This window comes from Corylus avellana, chromosome ca1 (genome assembly GCF_901000735.1).
Source record: "Corylus avellana chromosome ca1, CavTom2PMs-1.0".
NCBI lineage: Eukaryota > Viridiplantae > Streptophyta > Magnoliopsida > Fagales > Betulaceae > Corylus > Corylus avellana.
In genome coordinates, this window is record NC_081541.1 from 12233506 (window position 1) to 12247269 (window position 13764).

Here is a 13764-nt window from a genome sequence, read left to right on the forward strand (position 1 = left end):
TTAACACAGATTGATGCGAAGATAAACAATTCAGCAAAATAATTTTCTTCTTTTTTTTTTTCATTTTTTTTTCATTAGTAGTAAAAGATGAAGAAGATGCATTTTCGCATTTTTAGTTTATATTAATGCGAGAGAAGAGAGCAGAAGATTGTTAAACTACCATTTATTCCAAAAACTTAAACTAATAGGAAGAGATAAATTTAAGCTTTTGGGATAAATGGTAGTTTAACATAGTATCATTTCCTTATTACACGAATAGTGCAAATTCCACCCGTTCTACTATTGACACGTAACCCTCATTAATTCCCTTGTTTTTTCTCTTGCCACCATTTCTGTATTCAACCCTCTTGAGTGGTGATACAGAGAAATGATGATTCACGTGATGAAACATTGTTAACTCTAACATTGCTTTATCAATGGCCTTGGTCCTTGTAGTTGCATGGCTGTGACTGGATTTATCCGCTGGGTAATAGGGGTGCATCACTGTATGTGATTGTATGCCGTAATAATCACAAGGCCAAACAGGTGCAGCTCCATTCAATTTTCTGGCAGGAGGCAGAATTTAAATTTGAAAAAGGTACGCCTCTCAAAGGCCAAGTAGATGTTAAATTTGATGATTTTAGGGGAAAATTCACTTTACCCCCTTAAAGTTTCAGGGGTTTCTCAATTCGAACTCCAATGTTTAAAAATTGGCAATGTACCCCCCTAATGTTTCAAAAACTTTCAATTCAAACCCTATGTTACTAATTTCCGTCAAATTGGACGGAAATCATCCCACGTGCATTTCACGTGGGATTTTGATGCCCTCTATTCCAATTTTGCCCTCATTAAAACCTATGAAAGTACGTAATTATTCTAATTAAAACCTATGAAATTATGTAATTACCCTCAATTTAATAAGTTTTAATGATGCAAAATTTGAATAGAGGGCATCAAAATCCCATGTGAGACGCACATAGGATGATTTCCATCAAATTAGACAGAAATTAGTAACGGAGGGTCTGAATTGAAAATTTTCGAAATATTAGGGGGGTACATTGCCAATTTTTAAACATTGAGGTTCAAATTGAAAAACTCCTGAAACTTCAAGGGAGTAAAGTGAATTTAACCCATGATTTTAATACGAATAATCTATCTAATTAACTATCCCTTCTACTTTAAAAGAAAATAACTTTCGGCACTTTTTTTAGGGGAAAACGAGTCGTACCTTTATTTTCTCTCAGGCATTTCTACTGTCCTAACTCCCAAGGAATCGTACATTTGCTAAATAATGTTTTTAATTTTCTTTTACAAAATATATATATATATAAAAAACATAAATCAATTTCAAAAATCAAATGATATATGGTTTCTCGACTGTTATGCCATTTCATCTCGACACATTAATTTTTGCTGTGTTTTCACATCTCTTACATGTGTTTCTTTCTCAGCTAAACACATATCACATGCGCATATAAATCAATTCCTTTTTATCCGTTGAGTATTAATAGGGGTGAGATATCTTTGCAAAATGTGGATAGACCAACTAGACTAATGTCGAACTTATGGCAATACGATAATCATGGAAATGTTGTTGGTTTTGAAAATAAATGACGAAAAATGATGAGGTGCATAACGGATTATCTTAATAAGGGTTAAATAGTTTTAATGTATTTTAGAATAATGAGAAACGATTATGATTTTTGTACACTTGAAGAAGGGATTATGATTTTTTTTAAAAAGTGCAATTATCAAAGCAGAAATTCCAATCAAATAGAACCACATAACTTTAGGGGACTTTTAAGGTATTAAAATTTTTTGGATTGCTATGATTTTTGGATATGTTGTAGGCCTTTGAATGAAGAACATTTTATTTTAAATTTCGTGTCATTTAGAGTTAAATTGAAAGAGTTATGATTTTTTTAAGATTGAAAGGCCAAGCTGTCAAGTAGATAAAGGGACTCAAAATGTATGAAATTTTTGAATGGTTTAATGATCACATTTGGTCACATTTTTAGATATGTTGTGGGCCCTTGCATGAAGAAAATTTCAAGTCAATTTTCGCATCATTTGGAGTTAAATTGAAAGAGTTATGTTAAAGCAACCTAGCTACTATCAGTAATAACTTCACCTCGTTCTAGAGAGAGAGGCTCTGCCTTTTCTCTAGTATTCTTTTCTCTCCCTCCAGTGGCGGATTCACTGGGTTCCTTGGGGGTGCCACGGCACCCCCAAGGATTTAAAATTTTTTTTTTTTTTTTTTTTTTTTATAACCCACGCGACCCCCAAAAAAAAAAAAAACAATATTATCAAGTTATCAACCCCTTCAGCGCACTCAGCAGTCTCCACTCTCCCGCAGGCCGCACCGGATTTCTAATTTTTTTTTTTTTTTTTTTTACACACGGCACCCTAAAAAAAAAAAATAAAAAATTTACCAACCCTTCAGGCTTCAGAAGTCGCCCGCACGCGCATGACACACCAAGGATTTGTAAAATTTTTTCTGTTTTTTTAACCCACGGGCCACGGCACCCTTAAAAAAAAAAAAAATTTACAATTTTACTTTGGCATCTCCCGCGCCCCAGCTGCCCACTGCCCAGCACCCCAGGCCCCATTCCTTCTCCAGTTCGGCTGTTCTCCAGTTCTCCCGCAACTCCGCAAGACCCAGTAACCCACACCGCATGGCTGTATACCCCCATCCCCATTCAACCCAATTTGTTGACGGCAAATAAACCAGTCCCACCAAGAAAAAAACCTTTCCCTCTCTCAATTTCTCACAGCTTCAGTGCTTCGTTAGGCCTCAATATTGAGCGAATCGACGGCCAAACAAGCCGGCTGCAAATCTCAGTCAAATTTTTAGCTACAGCCTACAGGTAACCATGAAAGCAAAATGGATAAACTTGGTGCTTAACATTTTTATTTTCTTTCACTTTCTTCAAGTTTCTCTGCAACCGAACATGATTCCCATGATTTATTATTGTCTCATTTCTTGTTAATTGTTAATTGTTATGCTTGATTCTGGTTGTGGTTGTGTTATACACATTGTTTGTGATGTATTTGGGTATGATTTTCCATTATCCGTGAGTTTTTTGCACATGACTAAATATTTGTGCACACCACATGTTTGACAAAATGCCTAAGTGACATTCTTGAGCCACTTACCTTGATTCATGACTTCAATTGCTCTTGTTTATTGTCATTATGGTTTAAGCTTTTGATTGTGAGGGATATAAGACTTTGTTTCCTTTTTTGGCCTTGCTCAAACTTAACACACATCACATGTTTGATGTAATATCTCAATGATGTGTTATGTGTAGTTGGTCAAATTTCCCTTGTTTTTCTTGGAGTGATTATGGCTAGTGGCGGAGCACCCCCCTAAAAAAAAAAAATCTCTAAGACGCTCTCTCTCAGTCTCAGATTCTCTCTAGTCTCTTCGTTCTCTGTTCCTTCTATCAAAGATTGTCAGATTCACAGGTAACTCCTTGTCTCCTCCTCCCTGGCTTCTCAATTGCTTTTGTAGTTTTATGTTCTAGTTTTAAATTTATATTTTGCTCCTTTTACAGGAAGAGGGTTTGGGAGAAAAGTTCAAATACTTTGGTGTTTTCTACAATTCAGTTAATTTGGCCCTTTTGGGTTCGGCGGGTTCTTAGGAAATCGAAATCAAAGACACTCTCTTTATCTTCTCAGGTGAGTCACAACACTAATAATTTCCTGAACCCTAAACTTTTGTGCTACATTTTTTATTCATCCTCTGTTTTTCCTCTGTTTAATTTGTGAGTTTTAAACTTTAATGTTTATTTTGTTGCTTATATCCATATAAACTTTGATTAAACATTAATTTAATTTCACTATTAATTCGACTGATTGAATAAACTTTAATATCTGTATGATTGCTTATTTTGTTGTTTAATGTTTATAAACTTTGATTGTCTCTTACGGGGTCGTGATTTAACTTGAAAATTTTAGGTTCATGAATCATGTCAAAATTTAAAACTATCGATTCATTCTTCAAAAGGAAAGAAGCTGACATTTCGAAAAGTAATACATTGTTGGAATCTAATGCCGAAACTTCAAATCCCAATGAGCGTCATCTTAAATCTCCAAGGGTTGAAGATGAAGAACATCCTTTTGAATCTCCAATTGCGGAAACACAAGAGATTTATTTTAAATCATCCACACTCAATGTTAATGAAGTTGATGTTTCTTCTATTTCTATAGAGCGAGATCCAGGATTACGTCCTCCGATGTGGGACTATCCAGTCAATCGACGTGATGAAATAAGACGGGCTTATTTGAAACATGGTCCAAATCGATTTATTCTTGCAAATTATCCACTTTCTGGACCAGAAAATCACCCTCGTCGCTTTCAAGCCTCTTGGTTCACACAATTTCCTTGGCTTGAGTATTCTCGTTCCAAGGATGCTGCATATTGTCTACCATGTTATCTTTTTACTATGAAAAGAGATGGACGTCCTGGATGGGATGTATTTACTATCAAGGGATTTAGAAATTGGAGAAAAGTTCATGAGGGAAAAAATTGTGCCTTTTTGACTCATATTGGGGAGGATCCTTGTTCACCTCATAATAATGCTATGAAATCTTATGAGGATTTACGAAATCAATCACGGCATATCGATAAAGTATTGAATGCACAAAGTATGGAACAAATTCAAAATAATCGACTACGTGTGAAAACTTCTATTGATGCTACTCGGTGGCTTGCATTTCAAGGATGTGCGTCTAGAGGTCATGATGAGACTGTTGATTCAAAAAATCGAGGTAATTTTCTTGAGCTGATTAAACTTTTGGCATCATATAATGATAAAGTTGCAAGTGTTGTTTTGGAAAATGCTCCAAAATCTGCGAGGTATATTTCACATACAATTCAAAAGGAGATTTTGCAAGTCATTGCAAGTAAAGTGCGAGAGAAAATTCGCGAAGATATTGGAGACTCTAAATTTTGCATCATTGTTGATGAGGCACGTGATGAGTCTAAGAGAGAACAAATGGCAATTGTTTTGAGATTTGTTGACAAAGATGGTTTTATACAAGAACGTTTCTTTGATATAGTTCATGTTAAAGATACATCGACATTGACTCTAAAGAATGGAATATCTGATGTTCTCTTTCGTTATTGCCTTGATATTCAAAATATCCGTGGACAAGGATATGATGGTGCTAGTAACATGCGTGGTGAATGGAAGGGATTGCAAGCATTATTTCTTAAAGATTGTTCTTGTGCATACTATGTTCATTGTTTTGCTCATCGATTACAATTAGCATTAGTTGCTGCATCTAGAGAGGTGTCTCTTGTTCATGTGTTCTTCACAAATTTGAACTTTGTTATCAATGTGGCCAGTGCTTCATGTAAACGTCATGATCAACTACAAGCTGTTCATGCAACACAAATTGCACATATGGAAGCTATTGGTGAGCTTGAAACTGGAAAAGGGGCTAATCAAATTGGCACTTTGAAACGAGCTGGTGATTCTCGTTGGGGTTCGCATTTTAATTCTATTTGTAGCCTAATAAGGATGTTTGATGCTACTTGTACAGTGCTTGAAGATGTTGAAAGAGAAGGAGGTACTTACTCTCAACGAGGAGATGCTAAGGTTGCTTATAAAATGCTTACATCCTTCGAGTTCATATTTATTTTACATCTAATGAAGGAAATTATGGGCATTACTGATGTTCTTTGTCAAGTTTTGCAGCAAAAATCTCAAGACATTTTGAATGCTATTAATTCAGTTTCTATTGCAAAAAAACTTATCCAAAAGTTGAGAGATGATGGTTGGGATAATTTGCTTGAGAACATTGTCTCTTTCTCCAAGAAAGCTGAAATTGGCATTCCGGATTTGAGTGCTCCTTATATTGAAGGTCGAGGTCGTAGTCAAAAGAATCACATTACATTGGAGCATCATTATCATTTTGACATATTCAATACTACTATCGACTTTCAATTGCAAGAGCTTGATAGTAGGTTTGGTGAAAAGGCGATGGAACTTTTGACACTTAGCTCTGCTTTGAATCCAAAAGATGCTTATGAATCCTTTAAAATTGACGATATATGTATCCTTGCAGAGAAGTATTATCCTCTTGATTTTTCTGAGCAGGAGAAAATTAATTTGAGATATCAGTTGAGGTATTTTGAAGTTGATGTGCTTACTGATCCGACATTACAAAATTTGTCTTCCATTGCAGAATTATGCCAAGGATTGGCAAAGGCGAAAAAATCAAAGACATATGATCTTATTGATAGATTGATTCGTCTTGTTTTGACTCTTCCAGTGTCTACAGCAACTACCGAACGAGCATTTTCAGCAATGAAAATTGTTAAAACACGACTTCGTAACAAAATGGAGGATGATTTTCTTGCAAATAGTTTAGTTCTCTATATTGAAAGGGAAATTGCTGAGAGTTTCGATTTAGATTCGATACTTGATGATTTTGTACTTCTAAAAGACCGTAAAGTGCAGTTCTAGACACTTTTTTGTATTTCTATTTTTTTGATGTAGTGTCGACATGTTACATTTATAATATATCAATTTCAGCACATATTTATAAACTTTTATAGATATTTTTTGTGATGCAAATATTGTGTGAATTACCAAATTTTTAGGGTGAAAAAAAAATTTAGGACGTCAAAAAAATTTTAGCGGCACTCCCAATGTTAAATAGCTGGATCCGCCACTGTCTCCCTCCAAGCAACACAAAGAAGAAGAAGAAATCATAGAGGAGATAACTGCAAATTGTTCTGTTTGCTTGGCAAGACAGAAAAAATATGATGGGAAATCATTCCTAAAATGAGAAGAATAAATAAGCTTTGAAAACTTGTCATCTCTAACACAGGTCATCAACACAAGTCCCTATCGTTTTTCTTCTTCGGACCTCTTCAAACCTCTGTTCCATTTCAACTCCAAAGTTACTGGTTTCCAAACAGAGGAAATGAGGTGTATTTTTCGTAAAAAGCTTTGAAAACTAGTTGTCTCTAATCAGCCCACAAATGCTGATGAACATGAATGTGCAGCCTACGAATTTCGTGTTATTAACGGTGAAAATGATTAATGTCCATATGATTAATTCTTACCTGCCTCGAATTAACTTCGGCCGCGGTCAACCTTTTAACCATTAGTTCCACGAAATTTGTGGGCTGGACATTCACATTCATCAGCATTTACGATTAATGTAGACCTACGCATTTGGTATCGAGTGGAGTTTTAGAAGATCGAACTAGCTTTCACCACCGGCCAATATCCTTCGCCCCGTTACGTATTAATTGTTTTTTTTTTTTCTAAGGTTTAATCAACGATTTTATTTTTCTGACTTTCCCCTTATTGTTTGTCTCAGCAGGATTTAGGCCTGAATATGAAGAGGCGGTCTATGTTTAAGTTTATTGTTGTTTTTTTTTTAGTGGGAATGACAAACCTTAATTTGGTATTTGGGATTACCTAACTTCACTATATTAAAATAGGTTGTGTTATTTGGATGTTTTATTTATTTGACTATAATTTAGGTTAAGTAATTTGGATGCTTTATTTAACAAAAATAAAACATTCAAGTTACATAACCTAAATTATAGTTAAGTTACATAATTCCAAATACCTAATTAAGGTTTGTCATTCCCACTTATTAGATTACTAGGAGTGTTTTTTCTTTGGACCTCTTTGGCCACTTGGCCTTTAAGAAGAGTGTTGAGGGAGATGATCTACACACTGGCTTTCTATCTTTTCGATCTGTCAGTATTCGGACGTTCTATGAAAGTTCTCCTCCTGGGATGCAGGGTGGTTTGATTTGAAAGCATATCATGCTGGAAAAACTGAATCTTTCGAAACAAGCAAACTCAGCAGCTGCAGGAAATTAGATAACCAATATGGAAAGATTCATGTAACACCCCGATCCCATATTGGGAAGATGAGAAGAAGCCCACATAGAGTTGGTAGTTTATAAAGATAGTCATGGGTGCTAAGTCCCACATTGCCTAGTTACTAGGTGAAACTGAGCTTTATAATAAATTATAGAGAAACTCCAAATTAACTAGTCATTTTGGGGTAATAGCGTAGATGTGACTAGCGCTTTTCTCTGGGTCGTTACAAGTGGTATCAGAGCCACCTAGTAACGCCAGGCCATGTGGTATTAGAGCACTGCATGACGTGGCCCTGACGAGGACGTTAGGAATTTAAGAGTGGGGGGAGTTTGTAACACCCCGGTCTCATATTGGGAAGATGAGAAGAAGCCCACATAGAGTTGGTAGTTTATAAAGATAGTCATGGGTGCTAAGTTCCACATTACCTAGTTACTAGGTGAAACTGGGCTTTATAATGAATTCTAGAGAAACTCCAAATTGACTATTCATTTTGGGGTAATAGCGTAGATGTGGCTAGCACTTTTCCCTGGGTCGTTACAATTCATCAGATTCCATGACCCCCTATGACAGCATATAGAGAAGATTCTCCAGTACCAGGTAGCTGCGATCAAACCTATTCTAGAAGGAAAGATGCACAACTATTGAAAGACTTGGACAACAAGGAAAGCAAGCCAATAAATCTTCTCAATGTATAGGAAATATGTTGTAATATTTGATTCTGATTTTTGTATCACTTTGCATTAGGTTAAGCTTTAGTATATATACTACATCATTGTACTGGTGAATTTTATCAACTTTGAATATACCTTTACAAAGTTTTTCAATCCACGGCAAGTTCTTTTAAATTAATTTAAGCATAATAGACCACTTCCACACGAAATGATAGATGCTTTAGCACAACTGATATACCTTGATTACTACTTGGTTCCTAACTTCACTATATGAGACCACAAAATCACTTTCTGCCAAGTTCAAATTGTTCAAAACATTATTGTTTACACATACAAAACGCACAACACAACCTATTAATAACACAGAATGCGCACCCTAACAAATTAAACGCATCACTATAATTTTAGATTCTCAACCCATTGAGATCTACACGTTATGCAACGTCTACCATCACCTTTCTCACTTCTCAAGCTCAAAATCTCGGGCATGGCTTACGCCCTCTCTTTCGAGACCCCTAAAATTTTAGATTATCAAATTACGTTTTGAATAAATTTAACATAAATTTAACTTCCCCTTCACTTTTTACCCTTTCCCCTCTTGGAATAAAAAATTAAATAAATAAATTTAACAAAAAGGTTGATGAATTCCTTTTCTCCAGCTACAGTGTCTCTCACTACACTTCGAATGGCTCTTTTCCGCTTCATCGCGCTGTAAAAAAAAGGATTTCAGCTTGATCTCAAAACTTTCTACATTAATGTACTTCATTTGCAGCATTCCTCTTATGATGCATCGAATGGTCCTCAAAAATAGTCTTTTCTTTTAAAAAATTAATAATAATAATAATAATAATAATAAAAGACATTAACAATCAAGTGTGCACGCAAAGATACACCAAACATAAAACATCATAAACACACAAATTAAAATCTAAGTTAATTTAATTATCCTACAAAACATAAGATAAATGTCGACACAAATTAAAATTTACACTACTTTAATTGTCCGACAAGCATAAAATAAATTACCAAACAAATTAAAGTCTTAATAATCCAACATTAATAAGATAAATACAAATAAAATAGCCACCGTGAAGTGTACCGGATGAACCATGCACCCATCTGAGACGAACAACAAGGGAAGTTAGGATAAATTCAAAAAAAAAAAAGCACCCCACTAAGAGGAATAGTCAAGAGGGGATCAAGTTTGAAAAAAAGAAAAATCATTGAATAAACTTGAAATAATAACAAAAACGACATGAAAACAAGCTAGGGATACCGATACCTACATTGGAACCTCAGTCTCATTGGTAATGGTTGGGGTGTTGGGGAATGGAGGTGCATGGGCGTCATCAACCGGACTTCCAGTCTCCTCTCCTTGTAACGATAATACACTCGAACGCATTCATCCGTGTGTAATAACTCATTGCGTTAGGGCCTATCAGGACATGTATTTGGGTTTCAAAAGATTCAATTTTTCCAGCGTGATATGCTTCCAAATCAAACCACTCTACATCCCAGTCTATGATCCCTCTAATAAAAGGAGGATAACTTTGATAGAACGTACGAATACTGACAGATCGAAAAGACAGAAAGCCAGTATGTAGATCATCTCCCTCGACACTCTTCGCCACAGAGGTCCAAAGAAAAAACACTCACAATAATCTAATAAGTGGCAATGACAAACCTTAATTTGGTATTTGAGATTATGTAACTTAACTATAATTTAGGTTATGTAATTTGGATATTTTATTTTTGTTAAATAAAACATCCACATTACATAACCTATTTTAATATAGTGAAGTTAGGTAATTCCAAATATTAAATTAAGGTTTGTCATTCCCACTTAAAACAACAACAATAAACTGAAACATATACTGCATCTTCATATTCAAGCCTAAATCTTGCTGAGACAAACAGGGGAGAGTCAAAAAAAGAAAATCGTTGACTAACCATTAGAAAATAAATAAATAAAAGAAACAATTAATATGTAACGGGGGCACAGGATATTGGCCGGTGGTGAAAGCTAGTTCGATCTTTTGAAACTCCACTCAACACCAAATGCGTGAGTCTACATTAATCGTAAATGCTGATAAATGTGAATGTGCAGCCTACGAATTTCGTGAAACTAACGGTTAAAAGGTTGACCGTGGCTAGGGGCGGAGCCAGGATGTTCGCTCAAGGGGCGCAAAATTTTTTTAATGAATAAAAAAATAAAATTATTAAAAAATAATTAAATATAAAATAAAAATTTTAAAAGAATTTAAATATAAAAACAATTAAATATAAACACTTAATTTAAAAGAACAATTTGTAAGTAAATATAAAAATTTAATTACATACTCCAATTTTTATGTTGGGGCTTTGAATGCTTGAAATTGGAAAATGAAAGGAAAAAACGCAGAAGAAAATTGCTTATTTGACAATTCCTCTCCTTCAATCCTTAGAAGTCAGAATTAATTGGCAAATGACTATAGCTCTAAAAAAAACAAAAACACGTAGTTGGCTATTGTGTAGTTCTAAAAAAATATTTTTATCTCAATGTAAACAATGAGAAAAGGCATGCGTGCAACGCTGTACTACATCGCACGCACGCCTATCTAGTCTGTCTAGAAGACTAGAAACAAATGGCAAACTTGCACACATTGCACAACACATACACATATCTGTGTCTTTTTGTTAACTATTATTAATTTGTTATTTGTTAGCTTTGCGCGTTTGCCGCTACACTTTTTTTTTTTCTTTTTTTTTTTCCGCATTTCATACATTTTGAGTCTCTAGCTTTAACTGTTTGACAGTTTGACTTTTCAAACTTAGAAAAATCATAATTGTTTCAATTTAACTCCATATAACATCAAATTTGACTTAAAATTTTTTTCATTAAAAGGCTCACAACATATCCAAAAAGCATAACAACCCAAAACTTTCTAATACCTTAAAAGTCCCCTAAAATTATGTGGTTTTGTTTGATTGAAATTTTTGATTTGACACTTGCACTTTTTAAAAATCATAACCCCTCTTGAAGTGTACAAAAATCATGAGATTATTTTTAAAATCTTCATTTCTCATTTTTCTAAAATACCTTTGACTCTCACTAAAATAATCCATTATGCACCTCATCATTTTTTGACCATTATTTTAGAAACCAACAACATTTCCATTTTTATCGTATTGCCATAAGTTTCACGTTAGTCTAGTTGGTCTATCCACATTTTGCAAAGATATCTCACCCCTATTAATACTCAATGGATAGAAAGGAGTTGATTTATTCCTTGATTTATATGCGCATGTGATATGTGTGCAGATTAGAAAGAGACACATGTAAGGGATGTGAAAACATATCAAAAATTAATGTGTCAAGATGAAACGGCACATCAGTCGAGAAACCATATATCATTTGATTTTTGAAATTGATTTATGTTTTTTTTTATAGATTTTGTGAAAGAAAATTACAAACATTATTTAGCAAATGTACAATTCCTTGGGACTTGGGACAATAGAAATGTCCTAGAAAAAATAAAGGTACGATTCGTTTACCCCTAAAAGAAACAAAAAGTTATTTTTTTATTTTTGTAAGTAGAAAGCATAGCTAATTAGATAGACTATTCTTATTAAAATCATCAAATTTAACATCTGCTTGGCCTTTGAGAGGCCTACCTTCACAGGTAAACCCCAAAATACTATTTGTAATGAGATTGAAGTTCTAATCTTTATACATAGCTGCAGTTGGTTGGGCCTCATAATCAGCAAATCTCTGTCGGTGTATTTAGTGTTTGGGGACTGAGAGAAATTGGTGGCTGCTATCGATGTCACAATAATTATTATAATTGTTGTTGTCTTGGTCCACATAACGGTATTTTATAGTTGGTCGCAGCCAATAACAAAACTAAATTCTGGCCCAAATTAATTATAGGTCGCACTTGATGTAACAGTTTTATATATATACCGAATGTAATAATATTCTTAATTTAAGAACCCCTCGTGGAGCATGGCGTGCATACAACGAAAAAATGCCTTCATGTTTTGTTTAATCGAGCAAGATCCAAGTGGGTTTTAGCTGAGGCCCAATGAGTAGTTGGATATCATGAAAATGACAAAAAAATAAGCCCATTGAAAGTCCAATTTGCTCTAATAGGCCCGTAGATGAATTCATGAGCCCAAGTGATTGGGCTCCATTGATCTATGGTTTCTTACAATAGCCCAAATTCATGAGGCCATCGCCCTCGGCTCAACTCTAGCTTTTATAAATTAATCTTAAAGAAGCATGTTTATCATTTTTTTTTTTTTGACAATGCCAAATAAAATTTTGTTTTGTTGTATCTAACGATTTATATAGTGTCATGTTAAATAGCGTTGTAACATATTTACATATGCACGAGCTTCCTTAACGAGGAAATTGCTCTTGTTTATGAACACCCTGAATGCTTGCAATGGATTTGATGAACCCCTATACTCGATCACTATTTCCTTTGGGTTTCTAGTACTGTCTAGGGATGTGTTGTTTTTATTTTTAAAAAAGGAATATATATTATTCATTTTAAGAATAATAAAAAATAAAATATTCTTAGTTTTTAGGTATAAATAGCCATTGGGCTGATAAATGATTTTGAAATATGATGGGGGTGGGGCTTTTACAATCAATCATTATCATCATGACAAACTGGCCTCCTATGTATGGGGAGCCCATTAACGGATCTAATCTCTAAATATCCGACAGAATTTTTAGTGTAATGGTCGTGGTCTATACAAAATTGCAAAAGCAGACTTTTACAAAAAAAAAAAAAAAAGACGTAAATAATTGGTGGTATAATATTCCAATTCCCTCGATTTTCTGGTGTCCAAGACGCATTTTTCACGAATCGCGATAAAGACGTGCCCGCAACACAAGCCTTCATTTCTGCATGTTAACAGAAACAAAATAAAAGTATTTCTTATAACGTTTTTTTTATCTCTCTTTCATTCTTTTGGATCCTTTTTGGAGTTGACGTCATAGTTTTCAATAGGAGTTGTAATTATTTTTTCTCTTAGGTTGGTTACTGATTAATTGCAACCTAGTTATATAATTGAAAGGCCAATTATTATTTATTTATTATTATTATTTATTTTTTTAAATATGAAACTTTTATTGATGAAATTTTATGAGTATAAAATTTTTATATCATAGAGCATACAATTCTGAAAAATTATAGCAAAAAATTATGAAGGTTACAAAGTTATAAAAATGACTTCAAGCTTTTGCCAACTCATATATAATTACAT

General features: G+C 34.2%; 1 protein-coding gene across 1 annotated transcript; it reads left to right on the plus strand.

The window, feature by feature from the left end:
- The first annotated feature begins 3372 nt into the window (after positions 1-3372).
- Positions 3373-6455, plus strand: LOC132167836 (uncharacterized). The gene is made up of 4 exons (XM_059578869.1): positions 3373-3447; positions 3537-3660; positions 3940-5154; positions 5203-6455. The coding sequence occupies exons 3-4, from the start codon at positions 3951-3953 to the stop codon at positions 6453-6455; spliced, it is 2457 nt and encodes an 818-aa protein (XP_059434852.1). The 5' UTR covers positions 3373-3447; positions 3537-3660; positions 3940-3950.
- Positions 6456-13764: the final 7309 nt, after the last annotated feature.